This window comes from Sphaeramia orbicularis, chromosome 9 (genome assembly GCF_902148855.1).
Source record: "Sphaeramia orbicularis chromosome 9, fSphaOr1.1, whole genome shotgun sequence".
Taxonomy (NCBI): Eukaryota; Metazoa; Chordata; class Actinopteri; order Kurtiformes; family Apogonidae; genus Sphaeramia; species Sphaeramia orbicularis.
In genome coordinates this window covers 45,905,393-45,925,166 of record NC_043965.1, presented here as the reverse complement: position 1 = coordinate 45,925,166, position 19,774 = coordinate 45,905,393, and the positions used below count along the sequence as shown (strand labels likewise).

Below are 19,774 nucleotides of genomic sequence, written 5' to 3'. Positions count from 1 at the left end.
GTCTCGCCCAAGGACACTTCAACATGTGGACAGTCGGAGCCAGGATTCAAACCGCCGACCCTTCGGTCAAAGAACGACCCGCACAACTGAGCCACAGGTGCCCATATTTGCCGGGATTAAAAGTGCACAGCACATTATGTTGTGATACTGTATTGATTTTCAACAACTGGGGCGTCATGGTTTTGTGAAAAGGTTATGATGTGATTATTGTGGCCAATATTGCACTTAATGATTGTGACAAGACTCGCTTGGTTGTCAAGAAAAATGCCCTTATTACCGATCATCAAATTACACTAAACTAATCACTTCAAGTACTATTAAAAAATACAAAATTATTCACTTTATGCTGCATACTTTACGCTGTACCCCCTCTGGTCAATGTCACTGAATGCAAAATAACACAATATTGTATCACCAGATTCCTGTCAATACACAGCCCTTAGTCATTTAAAATTTCATATTCTCTTTCAATAAACCTCATTAATTAGAAATGAATCAGATGATTTAAATACTGATGAAAATGTGATAACCCCTCCCTTGGTTCAAGTGTTTTTGTCTTCTGTCAGTAACTCTGACACTCACTGATATGCTCGACATTTAGTCAGTGCATTCTCCTTTAGTTATGTGCATGTGCTTGTTTGTTATCTCTGTTGTATATGATTACATAGAAAAATGCTGATAAACACAAGCACCCCCTGAAGCACTGACCTTCCCCCTCTCCTCATACTTTCTTACAACTTCAGATGTTCTTCTGTAAGACTGGTCTGAACATTAACACATACTCTTCCAAGCACACATACAGACAGAAAATAGACAAAACCATGTCATGTTGTATTCATTCAAAGGGATGACTGGCCTCTCACTGTCTGAAGAGAGAATGCACCTCTGAGTCACTTTCGAGTCCCATATGAAACAGGAGGCCTATAATGCACCATGGCTTGTAAAAACCTGAACAAAACATGTAAAAGAATAGGTTATTTAAATGCACACACATTACAACACATCTCAACTCTTCCTTGTTCTCTTCTGCCAGAGTTGGATCATACGTGGTCAGCCCAGATCTTTTTGGATCTCTGGATTTTTCTTCCCTCAAGGGTTTCTTACTGGTAAAATATTACTACGTACTAAATGTGTTTTCATGTATTTGTTATGAATGTGCTATAGAATTAGAGTGATCTTTCTTAGGTATAAAAAATCCAATTGGAGTTGAAGAAAGTCTGTTGTGTTTTCTGGGGCCTATAGGGGTGCTGCAGAATCATGCCAGATGTTACAATCTGCCCATTGATGAGCTCAACTTCCGCTTCACCATGGTGCCCGTCTATAGAGACCAGGTTGTGGTCTGTGAGGCACTACGCACTCTGGACAGTAACGCTAAACTGGACATGGATGACAAGGTATGGAGGGTCTACCTGTACAAATCTTATTGTTGATGTTTCATCTTTTTGCCTATCGTTTGTCCTAATTTGTTTTCTCTTTTTGTGTAAAATAGTAATGATTTAAAAATATGGATGTTTGCAGATGTTTGCTTTAGCACAGCTGTTTCATTTGTGGTCACAACAGTTACCAGAGGTAGAGGACGGTGTGCTCGTCCACGGCATGTTCATGGACTCCAGTCGCTGGGACGATGAGAACATGGTGATTGAAGACGCGTTACCTCGAGTGATGAACACCATGCTGCCAGTGGTGCACTTTGAGCCTCAACAGAGCTACATACCTGATCCTGACCTCTACCACGCTCCACTGTACAAGACCTCTGCCAGAGCTGGAACCCTCTCCACCACTGGTACCTGCTGGACAGTCAGTCTCTCACTGCTGTCATTGATTATTAGTTCTTCTGGGGGTATTCTAAGTAATTTCCAGACCAGCATATTCTGAGTCTAACCTGGGGGTCACATCCTGGTTGAACTTGTCTTGATACCTCACCAGGAGGTGTGCAGAAGGAATCCTGACCAGATGCTCAAACCACCTTTAGTGGCACCTCTTGAAATGGGGTAGCAGTGGTTCTACTCTGAGCCTCTCCTGGATGGACAAACTGGGTCTCCCATGCCTGACTGGAATCCTTCTACACCACTGGATCCAACTCACCACCATATGGTGATCAGTTGACAGCTTTTTTGGTTCATAGGGGCAGACTAGAGTCAGAGCCTGTTCCCTAGCCCAAAGGGGGTGTTGAAACAACCCTCTTGTTGCCCGGGGCAAATTCCAACATATAGGCACTGAGTCAGGGGGCTACAGGTAACCCCATAACCATTCTGCACCTCTCACCCTGGGCAACTCCAGTACAGAGAGAGTCCAAGCCTTAAGCTGTGCATAGAGGCTAGTCTAAGTATCTAGTATCTAGTATCTAGTCAATACCTCTCAATTTCCTGCATCAGTTCAGGTTCTTCTCCTACCAAGGAGGTGATATCCCATGCTCCTAGATCCAGTTTAGGCAGCCCAGGGTCAGATCACTAGGGCTCCTGTAGCTGGCTGATGCATGATCTCCAATGCACCAGAGATGTATGGCTCCTGTAGGTTTTGCATACACAGGAGGGTGGTCCCATGTAGCCCCTTTGGGCTGAGCCCAGCCAGGTGAGGGAGACACTACCAAAGGCTAGACACCCCCAACAACATAGCTCAACATCATTTGGACATTCCAAACCCTCCACCATGTAAAGGTGGTCATTCAGGGAGGGGGACTTTATCAACCACTTAAAGGAATTTGTGTAAATCAGAATGGCATGTATGTATCATCAGCCACTTTTACACAGAGATCCTGGAAAAGAGGTGAGATGGTGATCCCACCTTTTTACCACCGCTGACCGATTTCCACAGCCAAGCCAAAGCAGTAACAGAGGTGAGACAGGCTGGACTTTTACACAACAGACCTGTGTTCCAGAACCAAAGGGGCAGTGACGCAGTTTATAGTGTGATGTATAACTTGCACATTGGAAATACCCCCAGCATAACGGTGTTGATTCTCAAAAACAATGGAGGATGAACAGAGCGCAGCAAATGTTAGCATGGATAGAGTCCTCCGCCCAAAGTGACAACAGCTTGCAGATCTCGGCGTCTCCCCAGTTTGACATCGTTTTAGTCATGTTGATATGTTTGTTTACTGTACACAGCCCGCACTCATTTTTAAATCCCCCCAGGAGGGGGGTCGCACACACATCATCACATCTTGGTTGTGGAATCAGAGGTGTTCCTTTTACATTACGTTCCAGAATCATGATTCCACCTTCATCTCGACTCTGTTCCTACCTCCAGAGGTGTTACAGAGCCATGACAGAGGTGGAACCAAACGATCCACCATTTCATTTACACAGACGTCGTTCTGGAATAAAGGTGAAATATTCCCAGAACAGAAGTGCTGTCTAAAAGAAACTTCAGTTTATAGTAAAATGTACTGCAATTTCTGATAGATGCTATGACTGAGAGTTCAATGACAATGAATGAGGATTCACATGTCTCTAGTAAGAGAAAGACAAAGGTGTTTAATGAGACAATGTTCCATGAAGGGGAAGAAAATCCAAAATTAGAAATGTAAATATGGGAAACACCCCCCAGGGCTAACCCTAACCCCCTGAGACAGAGCTGTACATGGAGAAATCCTTCGTGTTTAGCTTTTCTACGTCCTTTGTTGTTATTTTGTAGAAATTGTTAAAACCTGATGTAAACCAATTCAAATAATTTTGTCCCTGTACTAAAGCTATTGAAGATTGATTTGTAATTTTTTCTCTCGCCTTTCATTTGTGTCTCCTTCTAGGTCACTCGACTAATTTCATCGTGACAGTGTTGCTTCCATCCAAGCGACCCAGTGATTATTGGATATCCAAAGCATCTGCTCTCCTGTGCCAGCTGGATGACTAAGTTTTTTCCATATTAAATTTAAAAAGTTTTGTCATTTTTAATGTACTTCTAAAATATAACACAGTACATCGGCATTAAAGCCTTAGTGGAATTATTTATAACAATTTTTCAAAGACATGATGAATGTTGAGAGTGTACTGGTGCACAATCCCCACACATATAGTTCAGATAACTGTAAACAGGCCAGGGTTAGTTCAACAGGTGACAATAGAGGGTATGCACGTGACGTCACTGCTAGTGGAAGTCACTGTGGTTTCGCCCACTGAGTGGCAGAAAGAGGGAGATGAGTGGCAGCGTTGGCTTCAGTACTGTCTAAACTGAAGAACAATATTAAATAAAAAAACTGGGGAAGAGCTGTTGTGCGATTGATTGTATGAACAGGTTTGAAAAGCAGTGGGAGCTATCGTTTTACAGACACCGAAAGACGAAAAAAAGAGAAGTAGATGGATCCACAAATCCGAAACCAAACCTAATCTTGTGGATCCCCTTTGGTGTCAGGTAACACTTAATTTATGCAGGTTGCTTGTGCCACTCGTCTGATTTAGAGGGGTGTGGCCCGGGGGGGTGACATATGTGCATACCCTCCATTGACCCTTTGCATGTTACGTCATGCCCCTGTTCGCGCCGCAAACAAGCGCCATGACAGACGGCGGAAGTGCCGGACTGCACACCGGACGGCAAATTGGCTAATATCGAATTTGATCTGAACGTTCTCGTTTTTTAACCCTGCTTTACACGTACAGTGGTCGCACACAACAGTTCCATCCTTCTTCAGACACCCATGGTTTCAGCTGGTTCCAGACAGAGCCTGGATCTGATGGACCTGATATTACAGATAGAACAGGCTGTTTGTGTCCAGAGCATATTAGCTCCACCAAATGCTAGCTAGGTGGTAGACTGGGTTAACTACTATGAGCCACTCTGTTCCAGTGGCTGTCATAAGTAGCCTTCAATATTAGCTCTGTTGTTGTAGTGGCTGCCTTTTTTACCAGCTACATTATGTTAAAAGAAATACTGTTATTGTCGTTATGCTGTTCCATACGTTCTAGTGCTGGAACTGTACATATGACTGTGTGTAGATAGTAGAAAGGCAGACACTTCAACAACAGAGCTAATACTGTCGGATACTGATGACAGACACTAACATTATTACACAATGTTAGTTAATTAGAGCTGCTTTTGGTTCCAGTCTATTTGAGTTTTGATGGCATGCTGGGGAAACATGTTAAAAACATACACAGCTAGCTAGCTAACGTTAGCTGTAGCTTACCTTTACCATTATGAGATCCATTCCTCTGCTGTGAGCGCAGCACAGCGACTCGGTAATCTAACCTGAGACTAAGAACTGGTATCATCCAGACTTTAGTCTGCTTTTAGATCAGCACCTGTGTATGGGGACACTCCATTTATAACATAATGCTACAGATCGTGTGCTTTAAACTCTGGTAGACTGGAGGAATTTGATAGATCCGTAAACACATCAGGAGGAAGAAGGTATGGGTTGGTAGCTAGCCCTGCTATCGCTAGCTTCTCCAAATAACGTTCTTTGTGCCGTCCAGTAAGGTGAGTCACTTCGCAGGACAACTCCAAAACTTTATTTTCAGTGCTGGTAGCCATAATCTGTCGCTCATTTGTTTGTTTATTGTGTTGCATTTGCCGTCCACCCTGGCGTTGCACCGCTAGTCACGTGATAACTTTGACGTCAGTGCAAAGGGTCAACAGGAAGTATGTACAGCACTAAAAACCAACATGGAAAATGAGCGTCTGTAAACTAAAGTGGTAGTATTTAGTGTGTAACAAAAAATGTGCTTTTCAAAAACAAGCTTTAACAAATCTACATTCATATCATATTGTACTTTCATTGAGCTAATATTTGTCATCTCCATCTGGTCTATGTATTGGACCCCCACCCAAACCACAGAGTTGTGCCCAACCTATTTCTCACAGACCGATTAACCTGATGCAGGTGAGATTAGACACATGTTGTTTACATGGGCCTCTTTTTCTTTTTTTTTTTTTTGTTCTTTTTCCCATAAAGAAATTCTTAAATTTATTCAAAAGATTGATAGTTCAGACTGGGTAGGCAGGCTGTCAGTGAGCAGGAGGGGCAAAGTGTGTGGACCGAGGGGGGTATGAGGAAGATCAGCTTACTTTGATAATATTATATGATGATATGATTATAATTTTATATAATGACATGACTACAATATTGCACGATGACATGATTATATTATATGACATAATTATAATATTATATAATGACATGACTATAATATATGATGTCATGATTATAATAAATGATTACATGATTATAATATTACATGATGACATGATTATCGGCTAAAATTTGCTTAGAGGTCTTATTTCTGTCTTTGTGCATAAGAAATCAATATAAGTGAATCCTCAAAGGAACTTTGTGTTGGTAAATGCAAGTTATGCAAATTTACAGGATTTCAGTTCTGTCGCAACATGTTGATGGTCATATGAACTATGTTTTCAGCTCAAAAATGTCCAATTTCATCACAATTAATGCCATATTTTCATGTCACAAATGGCCAAGTTATATTTGAACTGAATTTACCTGAAAAACAAATATTCTATTCTTTTAGATTCCCCAGTTTTTCTTACCAGATTATATCCTACATATCACATGTTTTATTTTTACAGGTTCAATATGGAGTATGGTGCTGATCCATCCTGCTTATGTTACACCAATACATACATTAAGAATGTCACACGTCACTTTTTAAATCAACAGTTTTCTAATAAGCATTTTTATAAAGAAATAACAATTCTATATTGTTATTTCCTCTTTAGTATGATGATAAACTATACAATAAATAATTATGATCCTACTTTTTGCACAGGGATCATTAGTGTAAACGGTGACATGGCTGCCGAGCATCAGTATGATGGGATCTGTAACAACCATGTCACATCCGTCCACTGCCACATTTTGTGTTTTTGTGTCAGCTGTTATTGTTTTAGATCCACAATACTAACATTTATGAATAAGAGGAGAATTAGCAATAGTAAGTCTGTAAGTTTATTCCTAATAAAGTACTGGTACTGACCAGATCATCATGGGTAATGTCGCGTCCGTCCACCAGCAAAAGTTTTCACATACACGTGCTATTGAAAATCCAATATTTCTGACAATATAGCTTCCACTGTCAAATAATATAAGTAGTCTGTGCACAAATGTATTAGCATTATTTCAACAGAGTTCTATGCATTTCTTACAACTTTTTTTTTGACAAAAATGGCCACTCATTTGACCCCCTAAGTAAATTTTAGCCGATAATAATAATTATTGAATTACTAAAGACAAAACTACAGCTAAAACAATGATGGTAATGAATAATTGCTTCTAATGTGTTATTTTATGTTTTTCTTTTTTTGTCTCCACTTCACTTCAATTTCAAGGAAAATAAAAAGATTAATAATATTATTAATAACATGTACTCAATCAAATAAATAGAAATGATAAATATTAAAAAAAACAAATTCAGAGCTGAAAATATGATGGTTTAATCCAGTAAAACTACAGGTACTTCAGTCTAAAACACAAAAAAAAATAAAGAAAAAGGAAACAAAGTCATGCACTGACAAAGACGAAACGATGAAAACCATGAAAAAGAAAAAAAGGAAAAGACAAAATAAGGAGAAAAGAAACATAAAGAACTCAAAAAGGAAACAATGAAAATATTGTTTAAAAAACAAAAGAAAAAAGGACAGAAAAGACAAAGAAAACAGCAAAAAAAAAAAAAATGACAGAAACGTCATTAAAAACTGAAGAAAAGCAATGGACCAAAACAAATAAAGTAAAATGATATAAAAGACACAAGAAAAACAACAGAAAAGAGATGAAAGAATAAAACAATGAAAAAAAGACATAAATGGCATGACTACAATGACAAACAAAAACTCATCTAATCTAATGTTTAAAGTTATTTAATTTAATCTAATCTTATTTAATGTTATCTAATTTACTCTAATGTAATCTAATATTCTATGATCACTATGAAATTAATTTTACAAACTAATGACCTGATAAAATCATGTCTCTAACCCATTTGGTTTCATCATTTTTGGAAACAAAATATTGATAAACTAAAAAAAAAGTATAAATACAAAATATTACAAATCCTCCTTCTTCTACAAAGTTCCATATACATATGTAATAGCAGGTTTCAGCCACAAGATGTCACTGTTGGTGTGTTTCCTGGAACCATTAGCTCAGGGCTCTCAAACTCATGTTCTTTCAGGTTCCACATTCAGTCTGATTTGATCTGCAGTGGGCCGAACCAGTAAAATAATAACAGAATAACCAATAAATAATGACGACTCCAAATTTTTGTCTGTGTTTTAGTGCAAAAAAACCCCATTAAATTATGAAAATACTTATTTTTTATAAACTATCCAAACAAAAAAGATGTGAATAACCTGGAAAAAAATGAAATTTCTTCAGAAAATCAGTGCAATTTTAACAATATTCTGCCTCCACTTCTCATTTGTCCATGTGCATTATGGATCAGATCTACAAAGACACTAAACATTTAGTAACAGGCAGAAAATAGTTGAAATTGTGCTGAATTTTCTTTACACATTTCAGGTTGTTCATATTTGTTCAGATTATTCACATTTTATTGTTACAGGATAGTTTGTAAATGTAAATATTTTCATAATTTAATGTTATTTTTTGCACTAAAACAAAGACAAAAATTTGAAGTTGTCATTATTTACAGATGTAATGTAATATTATTTTTTCACATCAAACCCAGAAGAAAATCTGCAGTCATTTTTTTTTTTTTTTTTGTCTGTTATTCTGCTGTTATTATTTGACTGTAGATCAGATTGTTCTGTATGTGGAACCGCAACTAAAATGAGTTCCACAGCCTTGACTGTGGAATTTTTACACTTTGTAAATTCCAGTCCCACATTTTAACCAAAAGGCTTTTAGAACAGTTTAAGATTAGTAAAAATCTGATGGGCTGGATTTTAGACTTTTTAACAGACAGGCCACAAAGAGTGAGGATTAATGGGGTTCTGTCCGACCCAGTGTTCTCCTCCACTGGTTCTCCTCAAGGCTGTGTCCTGTCACCACTATTATACATTGTCTACACAAATATGTGTCAGAGTAAATATGAAAACAGGACCATCATTAAGTATGCAGATGATTCAGTTATAGTCAGCCTACTCAAACAGGGGGAGACCAGTCACGGCCCTGTCATTGATGACTTTGTCCAGTGGTGTGAGGAGTCCTACCTTCACCTGAACATATCTAAAACAAAAGATAAGATCATCGATTTTAGAAAACAGCAGGACAGGCACGGAGTCACTTTAATTAAAGGTCAGACTATAGAGCAAGTGCAATCATACAAATACCTTGGGACGATAATTGATGAAAAACTGAGTTTTAATGAAAACTGCAGATGTGTGTGTAAACAGGGCCATCAGCGCCTCCACTGCCTTAGAAAACTGACACACTTCCACATTGACCGAACCATCTTAACTCTGTTTTATCGTTCTTTTATTGAGTCTGTTTTATCTTTTTGTCTGGTGGCGTGGTTCGGTCAGACTTCAGCTGCAGAGAGAAACTCACTGAATCAAATAGTCAGATGGTCCAGTCGCCTGATTGGTGAGTCCCAGTCTTGTCCCGCCTCCCTGTACACTAAACAGGTCCAGAGGATGGCTTCATCAGTTCTTAATAATGACTCCCATCCTTTACGAAGTGAATTCCAGCTCCTTTCCTCTGGACGGAGGTTCTTAGTCCCAAGGTGCAGAACACAGTGTTATAAAAACAGCTTTGTTCCTGCGCCGTCACTAAACTCAGTAAGAAATAGTGACATTGTACTTTACTAACTTATTTTAGTTATTTATCCTATTTCTTAGCTCAATTTATTATTATTATTATTGTGACTTTAAATTTTATGTTCTTACGCTGGTTTTTATCCCGGATTGTTCTTATCTTTTTTGGTTTTTATTGTGTTTTATTGCATCTTGCTTTTATTTATTTGATCTTATTTATTTATTTTATTCTTTAACTTATCCATTCTGCTATACTGATGAATGGTGGAACACTGAGCACTTTTTGTCTTTTTGTCCTGTCTGTAAGCATGATCAAGTACCTGCCTTACATGTTCAGTGTATGTACTGTTGTAATACCAAAGCAATCACCTAGACTGCACAGGAAATCTACCTACAGGTACAAATAAAGTAACCTTGACCTTGATTCATCCCAGGGGTCGGATTGGAACCTTTGGGGGGACGCATTTGACCCTCTGGGACACATGTTTGACACGTGAATTAGAACCATCCCTCATTTAAACCACTAAATGTCATTTCTGTGTTTAGGAGCGAAACTTTACAAAGACACGACTGAGGATCTAAAAGGAAAAGGTTTGACTTTGGAACATGAACTTTCCATTTCATCCAGGTTCAGTGACATCACACTAATGTTTTCAGCCTTTTGTTTGGTTCCACTTTAAAGGGGAACATTTCAGGTGGATTCGTCCATTTTTTGGTCCCTTACCAATTTCCATGAGGCTTTCGAGGACACTTGGACAAGTGGACGTCCTCCAGGGATGGACCCACTGATGGGGAGGAGGGGTTTGTGGACGAACGACCTGCTGTTCCTCCTCCAAAGACACAGAAACATTAACAACCACAGCAAACAGCAGCACCTTTAGTTCATTTAATACAAGGATTTTAGTCTGAAATCATCGTTTTACAAACAGCATTTGTCAAAGGAGTGGAAATGAACAGAAACGAACCAACAGGAACAAATGGGACTGTATTCTGTGTGTCTGCTCTGCTACAACACAATAAAAATGTCAGAAATGATTCACCGAACATGTGAAACGGAACAAACCCAACGGCCGTTTGCATCCAACTGCATCTGCATGTTTATCATGTTGTAACAGAACCTACAGAAACAGGACAACGGACCCAATCCATCCAAGATCATTATCTGTACCAGGTTTTCTTAGTGAGGTCCATTTCTGCTCCTTGTCCAACACTCATACGTCCAAGTTCAGTCCGTCCTCTGTCTTCAGTACGTCTGTATTTCTGTCCAAACTAACATTCTGTGTCTACATCAGTGAAACCTCCTGTTGTCACCATGTTTGGCATCACTGACCTTCTTCTTCTCCTCCTCCTCCTCCTTCTTCTTCTTCTCCTCCTCCTTCTTCTTCTCCTCCTCCTTCTTCTTCTCCTCCTCCTCCTCCTCCTTCTTCTTCTTCTCCTCCTCCTTCTTCTTCTCCTCCTCATCCTTCTTCTCCTCCTTCTTCTTCTCCTCTTCTTCTTCTCCTCCTCCTTCTTCTCCTAAAACTCTCCTCTTCTTGGTTTGTATTGTGTTCATTCAGAGCAGCGCCCTCTGGTGGACTGATGTCAGACGCTCATTCCAACACATTGGACACATGGAAGAATACAGACAGTGAGACCAGTTGAAGCGTATGAATCTATTTCCTGAACCTAAAGGAAGCGTACATGAGCGTTCAGCGTTAGCGCAGGTCAGTATTTGATAAACGCTGAACAAATGAACTGAACCACATTCACCTTCTAGTTCATTTCATCAACATGACAGTAAATATGAAACAAACACACAGAAGGACTGGATAGAAATCACATGATATGATCACACATTCAAGCAACAGAAAATCCCAGCGGTCCATGAACACAACGTCTAATCCCACTGATGCACTGGTTCATCCACACATTCATACAGTTTTATACAAATGCATCTGTGGTGTCATCAGATCTAATGTGAACGACAAAGCACAAGACGAACAGATGGAACTGAAGTCAAACCTTCACAGTGAGCATTTACAAAGAAAAAAGACAATGATGATGAGGCTGTTTCTGTCCAAGACACAAACACAACTACAGATACACAACTACACACCACACAAACACACTGAGGATCCATAACCGAGTCCAAACCCAGCAAACAGTGGTTCAGTGAATGTGGTTTTGAAGGTGTGGATGTGGAACAGTTTGTCAGAGCAGACACTGTAGAAGGACACAGATCCAGCAGGACAGTCCACATACACTGATACTGTATCAGACCAGGAGGAGGAGGAGGAGGAGGAGGAGGAGGAGGAGGAGAAGGAGGAGGAGGAGGAGGAGGAGAAGGACCGAGGGAGGGGTGTGTATTTGCTGTCATGCCAGACAGTGTATCCACATCCATCACACCTCAGACTCCAGGACTGATCATTTCTTCCAAACTCACAGTCATCACTGTCTCCTTTCCTTCTGATTCCTCTGTAAGTCACTGATATATAAACGCTTCCACTCCACTGGACCTCCCAGTAACAGCGACCAGTCAGACCAGTTGAACTCATCAGCTGAGGTTCGGACTCAAATCTGTCCTGATGATCAGGATATGACTGAACCTCCTCCACTCGTTTCACCTTCTTGTTGTTTTCAGACAGTTTGATGTATTCATTCGCTGTGTTCAGATCCAGGGTGAGTTCACAGAAATCTGGTGGACAGAAGAAAACACAATACAGTTATTGATCAGTGATCAGCTGATTGACTGATGTCTGATCACATGACTGGGTACCATTAGACTGCTTTTGATGGATGAATCAGGTGTAATTCTAATGACAATACTGATCAATACCAGATCACCCCAGTGTTTTATACATGTATGTGTTGTTTCTGAGCCCGTTTTCACCAACACTAATGAAAGGAATGAAACCAGGAGTGAACGGATCCACAGCAGAAACAGCACATCCATCATGTCTACACAGCTTGGTTTTCCTTCTCTCTTTGTAAAGTTGCTTTTGTTCCAGGTATTACTCCAGTTCTAGAGTTCAGCACAGACTGTGGAAGGTTTGATTCAACTGATGCAGTTTGACGCTAACGTTAGCTCCAAACACAACAACAGGAACATGAATGAATGGATCAGTGAAGTACAACAAAATACAAACAGAGGAAATGTCATCATCTGGGGTCTTCAAATGGATCCCATTTATCAGAACCAACATGAGGAGGTTCTGTACATGTTTATTCTCCACCATTCTTTCTATTCTTGACTCAGATCAATAACCTGTAACTGTGTCTCAGTCCTCACTGACTATTTGTTCACATTTCAGTTTGGTTCCTGCTGTTGAATCTAATGGAATGAATTGAAACCTCAGTCAAATCTGCCCACAGTGAACACTGGTTTGTCCATCCTTTTGGGGTCTTATGTGTCTTGGACAGTGACAGTGGATGAACCTGTAACCCTGGGATGACATGGATCCAACGGTCTATCCTGTTCTAACCACTGGACCACTGGTTCATCCACCCACTCTGACCCACAGCTGAGTGTTCACATCTGGACAAACACTCACTTCCTGTTGACCTTCACTAACAGTAGGTGGGCAGGTCGTCACAGTAGGGGGTCTTTAATCTGTAATCCAATGTAAATCCACTTACACTTCCTCAGACCTGGTCTCAACCATCGGACTCCACTGGGCTCCAACCTGAAAGGAAGGGGGGGGGAGGGGGGGGTCAGAGCAGCATTAAACATGGACATGACATCACTGTGATCCACTCCAGCTTTTCTGTTCACATCCACTCACTGGTTCCTGTCAGTCCATTACTGAACATCTGTATGTGTGACCGTGGTCTGGAACTTCAGTAAAGGATGTGGAATCAGCTGTGACAGAGTGTTCCTGTCAGCTCCACCTGTTCTATCACACATTCTCTGTGTGTGCATCAGCTCAGTCCATACCTGACAGTGTCCAGTCTCCAGTGTGGATCCTCCACTAGAGCACACAGCTCCTGTCCTGAGGCTCCTGGATGGTTGTAGCTCAGGTCTAGCAGTCTGAGATGAGACAGATTGGACTTTAGGGCTGAGACCAGAGAAGAACATCCTTCCTCTGTGATCAGACATCCTGACAGTCTGCAACACAAAACATCACACATCATCTGAGGAGGGAATAGAAGCAGCGTCAGCTGTTGGACACAGTTATTCTGTGGATGGATTTCAGCACAAATGGGATTTACCTGGAGCCAGTTTCTATTTGACTGACTCGGTTCAAGACAAGATCTGAACACAGACTAAGATTAGTCCAGTCCCTGTCCAAAGTCTGGAAAGACCTGATCATATAAATAATTCATATAAATAATTTAATTTCATATAAATAAAGGAACATGCATGTGTTTCATGTCAGACACTGAACAGCTGCTCTGAAAACCAGGTCAGACTGATCCACTACAGGTACATCATGGTTTTAATCATCATCTGGTTGAACAATCCAAACCTGAGAGTCTCCAGTTTACAGTCTGGACTCCTTAGTCCATTTGATAGGATCTTCAGTCCTGAATCCTTCAAGTCGTTGTTGCTGAGGTCCAGATGAGTCAGACTAGAAGACTGGGATCTGAGAACTGAGGACAGACTTTCACAGCTTCTGTCTGACAGGTTACAGACACTTAATCTGCACAAATAGAACAGATTGGTTAGTTTTATTTAAAACAGCAGCAGATTAAACTGACCTTCACTAAACTCCATTTCATGTCAGTTCCAATAGTTCTAGAGATAATCCCTAGTTTTGGTCAAATATCAGGTTATAAAGTCAATGTATCACTGAGTTACTATTTCCTGACAGACAAACCATATGGACCTTCACTGCTGTTCATTTATGGTTATGGTTATGACCCCTTTATTTATCTGGGGGTCTCAGTAACACATACAATTACAGATTTATTTAAAGATAACCTGGAACCAGCACTGAAGACCAAACAGGATCTAAATCCATGGTCCACCATAAACTAACTCAGATGTTTGATGGACTGGATCAGATGTTCTCCTACTGTCATACACATGAAATGGATTGGATATGAATTCCATCAAGTTATGATGTTGATTAATATGATCAGTGTCGTGGTTCGACACAGAATGAAGAAGGTGTAAAAATGTCCTAAAACAGACTCTAAATTCAATCAATTCTGTTTGGACTCACACAGCTTTGTTGGAGGCTTTGACGACTGGCAGTAAAGTCAGAAGAGCCTCCTCTGAATCATCGTATTTGTTCAGGTCAAACTCATCCAAATCTTTATCTGATGACAGTAAGATGAAGACCAGAGCTGACCACTGAGCAGGAGACAGATCAGATCTGAAGAGACGTCCTGATCTCAGGTACCGTTGGATCTGATCCACCAGAGATCCATCCTCCAGTTCATTCAGACAGTGGAACAGGTTGATGCTTTTCTCTACAGACAGTTTATCATTGATCTTCTCCTTGATGTACTCAGCTGTCTCCTGATTGGTCTCTGAGCTACTTCCTGTCTGTTTCATCAGATCTTGTAGGAGTCTGTGATTGGTCGGCAGTGACAGACCCAGGAGGAAGCGCAGGAACAGGTCCAGGTGTCCATTTGGACTCTGTAAGGCCTGGTCCACAGCGGTCTGGTAGAACTGTGTCTGTGCAGATCCAGACCTCTGGGATGTGGTTTGTTCTTCTGACAGCAGATTGACTCCAGTGTTGATGAAGGTCTGATGGACATGAAGAGCAGCCAGAAACTCCTGGACACTCAGATGGATGAAGCAGAACCTCTGGTCCTGGTACAGTCCTCTCTCCTCTATAAAGACCTGTGTGAACACTCCTGAGTACACTGAGGCTGAGCTGATATCGATGCCACACTCTGTCAGGTCGGACTCATAGAAGATCAGGTTTCCTTTCTTCAGCTGCTCAAAGGCCAGTTTTCCCAGAGACTCAATCATCTTCTTGGTCTCTGGACTCCAGGTTGAATCTGTCCAGATCTTCCATCATACTTGACGTTCTTCAGTTTGGCCTGAACCACCAGGAAGTGGATGTTACATCTCAGTCAGGGTCTTGGGCAGTTGTCTTTTGTCTGTGGTCTTCAACATGTCCTCCCAGAACTGTAGCAGTGATCCAGCAGAAGACTGGGATGTGACACATGATGTGGACGCTTCGTGACGTCTTGATGTGGGAGATGATTGTGTTGGTCTGTTCTTCATCTGTGAACCTCTGCTGAAGTACTCTTCCTTCTGTGGTCAGTGAAACCCTCTGACCTCTGTCACCATGCAACACACTCAGCAGGGATCTGATTGGCTTGCTGCAGGTCGTGTGGTTATCCAGAGGCGAGCAGATGGAAGCAGGTTCCCCCTGATGAGGTTCATCAGCAGCACATCCACTGAGGTGGACTCTGTAATATCAGTCAGGATCTGAGTGTTGTTGAAGTCCAGAGGAGGTCGACACTCATCCAGACCGTCTAAGATGAACACCACCTGGAGGTCTTCAAAGATCCAGATTCCTGCTCTTTGGTTTCAGTGAAGAATGGATGAACCAGTTCCACCAGGCTGAACTTCTGTTTCAGCACATTCAGCTCTTTGAAGGTGAATGGAAATATGAAGTGGATGTCCTGGTTTGGCTTTGCCTTCAGCCCAGTCCAGACTGAACTTCTGTGTGACACTGTTTTCCCCGATGCCAGCCACGCCCTTTGTCAGCACTGTTCTGATTGGTTCATCTGTGTCAGGTGGTGTTTTAAAGATGTCTTTACATGTGATGGTTGTTGGTGGTCTGTGTGGCTTCCTGGATGCTGTTCAATCTGTCTGACCTCATGTTCCTGGTTGACCTCTGTAGCCCCTCCTTCTGTGATGTAGAGCTCTGTGTAGATCTGGTTCAGGAGGGTTTTGCGGCGTCCTGCTTAGCGATGCCCTCAACACACGCACAAACTTCCGCTTCAGCTTATCCTTCAGTTTTCGCCGACACTGGTCATGCTCTCTGAGTGAAGACAAAGAAGACAATTCAGAGGATGTTACAAACACAAATGGAAGGGGAATGTTTTCCCATTCTTCTAGTATCATATCATTATGTTACAGATTCTGTGTGTATTCAGGTACAGTCATTCATTTCCCTCCATTCGATGACTTATTGTTCATGGTCTTCCTCATATCAATGACATTCAGCTGGAAGACAGTAGAGTTTAAATGTTCAGATATGCTCATCATGTGTATTTGTACATGAGGAAACCCTTCAGTGTCTTCAATAATCAATTATTCAAACAACTAATCCATGTTAACAACACTTTTTCTTCTCTGTAGTTTTCTATCATCATTGATCTTTAATCCTGAATATCATCTTTTTCCCTTTGGAATGTCCTTTAAACCCTTTTATCTACAAGAAACACAGCTGTAAAAATATTCAGTCATGTAGGGAGTAGTTTCATCTGTTTCATCCATATGACTTTAGTCACTGTTTTCCTCTGATTCAACTCTACACATGGACGTCCTCCATCAGGTTCATTCATGTCAATTTAGTGAAATACCACTAGGCAGTAAATAATACAGTCATCTTTATTTAATATGAATGACTCAGTTATTCTCAAATGTACGTATTGGACACTACAGTGTTATGACTGAGACCACACTTGTTTTAAAGGTGGAGATGTTTTTCTGGAGCATTTTTCTATATTGCTTAAAATCCCCCTTCACACCCCCGATTGTAACCCAATTAATTAAATGTTCTAACACAAAAATAAAAAATTTTAGTCACATGTAGAACGGACAGGACTGAAAAAACACCAGCCAATCATTTTAACCATCCACTGAAATGGATTGAAGGGTGATATGTTTCTCAAACTGCTATTTGCCCCCCCTGCAACATAGCCCTCTCGGTGCACGAATTGCGTGTTCTCAAGGCTGGGAGCACTTGTACAGGAAACGAAGCCAGAGCCAGAGCTTGGCTATATATACTATATTAACTATATTAACTATGTTAACTATATTAGTTATATAACTATATTAGTTATTATAACTATATTAGTTATATTAGGCTATTAGTTATATTAGGATGGAAAGTTCACTTGCCAAACTGTTTTGTCGCTAACATAAACCACTAGGGAATGTAGCATTAGCCAGGTCGGTATGAACTGGGGCTGTTCTGCCAACCAAATATAACAGTGAAATGCACAGATTACAGTGATCAAAGCAAACTTTAGTGGACTGCTAGCCTGACATCAGTCTGACTGTAATCAGCTGTTCTTACTAGCCTGAGATTAGTTAGAACACGTGTCAAAATAACAAGTGAAAAGTCCAACTTCTAATCTAAGGGTGTATTCACACCTGCCTTGTTGGTTCATTTAAAACAAACCAGAGTTCGTTTGCTCCCTTGGTTCAGACCTTTTGAGCTGGTGTGAATAAAACCACCGAACTCTGTTCCAGACCAAAACAAGTGAACCGAGACCCAGCTGAAGAGGTGGTCTCAGCGCGGTACCCATAACGAAACCCTGGTGCTTGAGGTGTGAAAGCAGCCCCGGACCCCATCCGACCCCGTTGGTTTTTTGTACCTAATGATCTCCTGTAGTGTGTCAAGCATTATGGGAAACAGAGGTTTACCAGAGACCAGAGAACCACTCAGAGTGAGGATACATAGGCTACCTAGCTAGAAATGAGCCGTGGTCAAACTTGGAGCTCAGAAGAGACACGCTGCCTTTTGGACAACAGTCTTTGATATACTAGCATAATTCCAACTTCATACCTGTTACGTCTTGCATGAGAAGAGCAACAGTCACAACATGATGTGTGCACATGAGCGCTGTCCTCCGTAGACGTCTGTCTGTGTCTTCGTCATTGAGAAATGAATTCTAGGGTGTCCCATTTTTGGGACTTCTTTTCCGATCAAGCTCTTAATTTGACCAGTTAATCTCTTATATATTAGTAACTCCCCCCAAAATTTTGGGCCCACTTCCGTAAAGTTTTAGAACCCCCCACTGCCATCTGGGCCTTTGTTGAAACTCTGGCTTTATTCCATATTGCCTCAACTTCTAGGGATATTTCTTGCTATGGTTTTGCTGTCTTCTAATGGCTTTTCTTTTGGCAGTGATCTGTACCTTTGAAGGACTGTTCTTACCAAACGAAGCTGAATGGCTAGAATAGCATTCACTGAAGGGCCAATAACTTCCTCCCATTCATCTACAGGGCCACCTTTACTCTTCAAAGGGCCCCCAGGGGGCTTCACCTTCTTCTCTTCACTACTCTTGGGTGTTTTGCCTTTAGGATGACTTGGCATATTTACACTGAAAATGTGTTACTCTTCTCTGGAAAAAGAGGATAAAATGGTTACCAGTGAAAGCCCTGAGTGCATATCTTTGAAATAAGACTCAGCAATAAAGAAATCAGCAAAAACGTGTGATTTTACCCATTTTTCAGTGTCAAATAACCTTGACCTTGTCTGAAATCATGTGACCTTGACCTGTACATGATTTGAGACCTTCATAAACAGTAGCATCCCCCAAAACCTCTAATATGACATTTGCATGACAAATAAGGCATAACTAACCCACAAATGCATGATTTTCCAGTGAAAAATGGGTTCTCTGCACTCGACTGATGGGCACCCTAAAGATGGCGGTGGTACGGGGAGTCTAAACTTTACGGATTGGGCCGAATTTTTGGGGGGGGGAGTTACTAATATATAAGAGATTAACTGGTCAAATTGAGAGCTGATCGGAAAAGAAGTCCCAAAAATGGGACACCCTAATGAATTCTACAGTATTGTAAACCTGATGTTGCATCAAACGCTTTTGCTGACTCAAGCATTTGTGCAAACGTCTGCATCTGTAAAAACCATATCACTGACGATAACAAAAACAGAACACAAAATTTCCATGATTCTCTCCTTTCACTTGAACTTCGTGCTTAATCAACACATTTCTGTCCAATGGCTGAATGACCTCAGCACACGTGGTTTTGTTTACAGATTTTGGTCCACTTACAAAAATGTACAATGTGAAAGCGAACCGCACTAAAAAAAAAAGAAAAAAATTTGATCCGGCCTAAAGCAAGTGACTATCAGACTTCCTGGTATGAATACACCCTAATATACTGAAATACAGACCTGAAAGAGCGGGGGGGGGTTGGAGTACAATCAGTGAGGTACGCATGGAACCACAGACCAAAGGGGCAATT

General features: G+C 40.9%; 2 protein-coding genes across 2 annotated transcripts in view; one reads left to right on the top strand and one right to left on the bottom strand.

Annotated features, from left to right (window-relative positions):
- dnah6 (dynein, axonemal, heavy chain 6) overlaps positions 1-3,860 on the top strand; it is a 121,574-nt gene extending 117,714 nt beyond the window's left edge. Inside the window, 4 exon segments of the mRNA XM_030144237.1 lie at positions 1,034-1,106; positions 1,243-1,394; positions 1,561-1,783; positions 3,749-3,860. Coding sequence (XP_030000097.1) covers positions 1,034-1,106; positions 1,243-1,394; positions 1,561-1,783; positions 3,749-3,852 — 552 coding nt within the window. The 3' untranslated portion in view covers positions 3,853-3,860.
- A 5,188-nt stretch (positions 3,861-9,048) lies between these two features.
- Positions 9,049-15,304, bottom strand: LOC115426232 (NACHT, LRR and PYD domains-containing protein 12-like). Its single transcript, XM_030144236.1, has 4 exons — positions 14,808-15,304; positions 14,109-14,282; positions 13,691-13,747; positions 9,049-9,136 (listed from the first exon to the last, which is right to left on the bottom strand). The coding sequence occupies exons 1-4, from the start codon at positions 15,140-15,142 to the stop codon at positions 9,049-9,051; spliced, it is 654 nt and encodes a 217-aa protein (XP_030000096.1). The 5' UTR covers positions 15,143-15,304.
- Between the last annotated feature and the right edge of the window lie 4,470 nt (positions 15,305-19,774).

Coding starts and splice junctions, on each gene's coding strand:
- LOC115426232 (XM_030144236.1), bottom strand. CDS start 15,142: ATGAAACAGACAGGAAGTAGCTCAGAGACCAATCAGGAGACAGCTGAG. Junction 13,748..14,108: donor TGTAAACTGGAGACTCTCAG/GTTTGGATTGTT, acceptor TTTGTGTTGCAG/ACTGTCAGGATGTCTGATCA. Junction 9,137..13,690: donor TCTCTGGTCTCAGCCCTAAA/GTCCAATCTGTC, acceptor CTTTTGTTTTAG/ATATGTTCAGGTGAAGGTAG.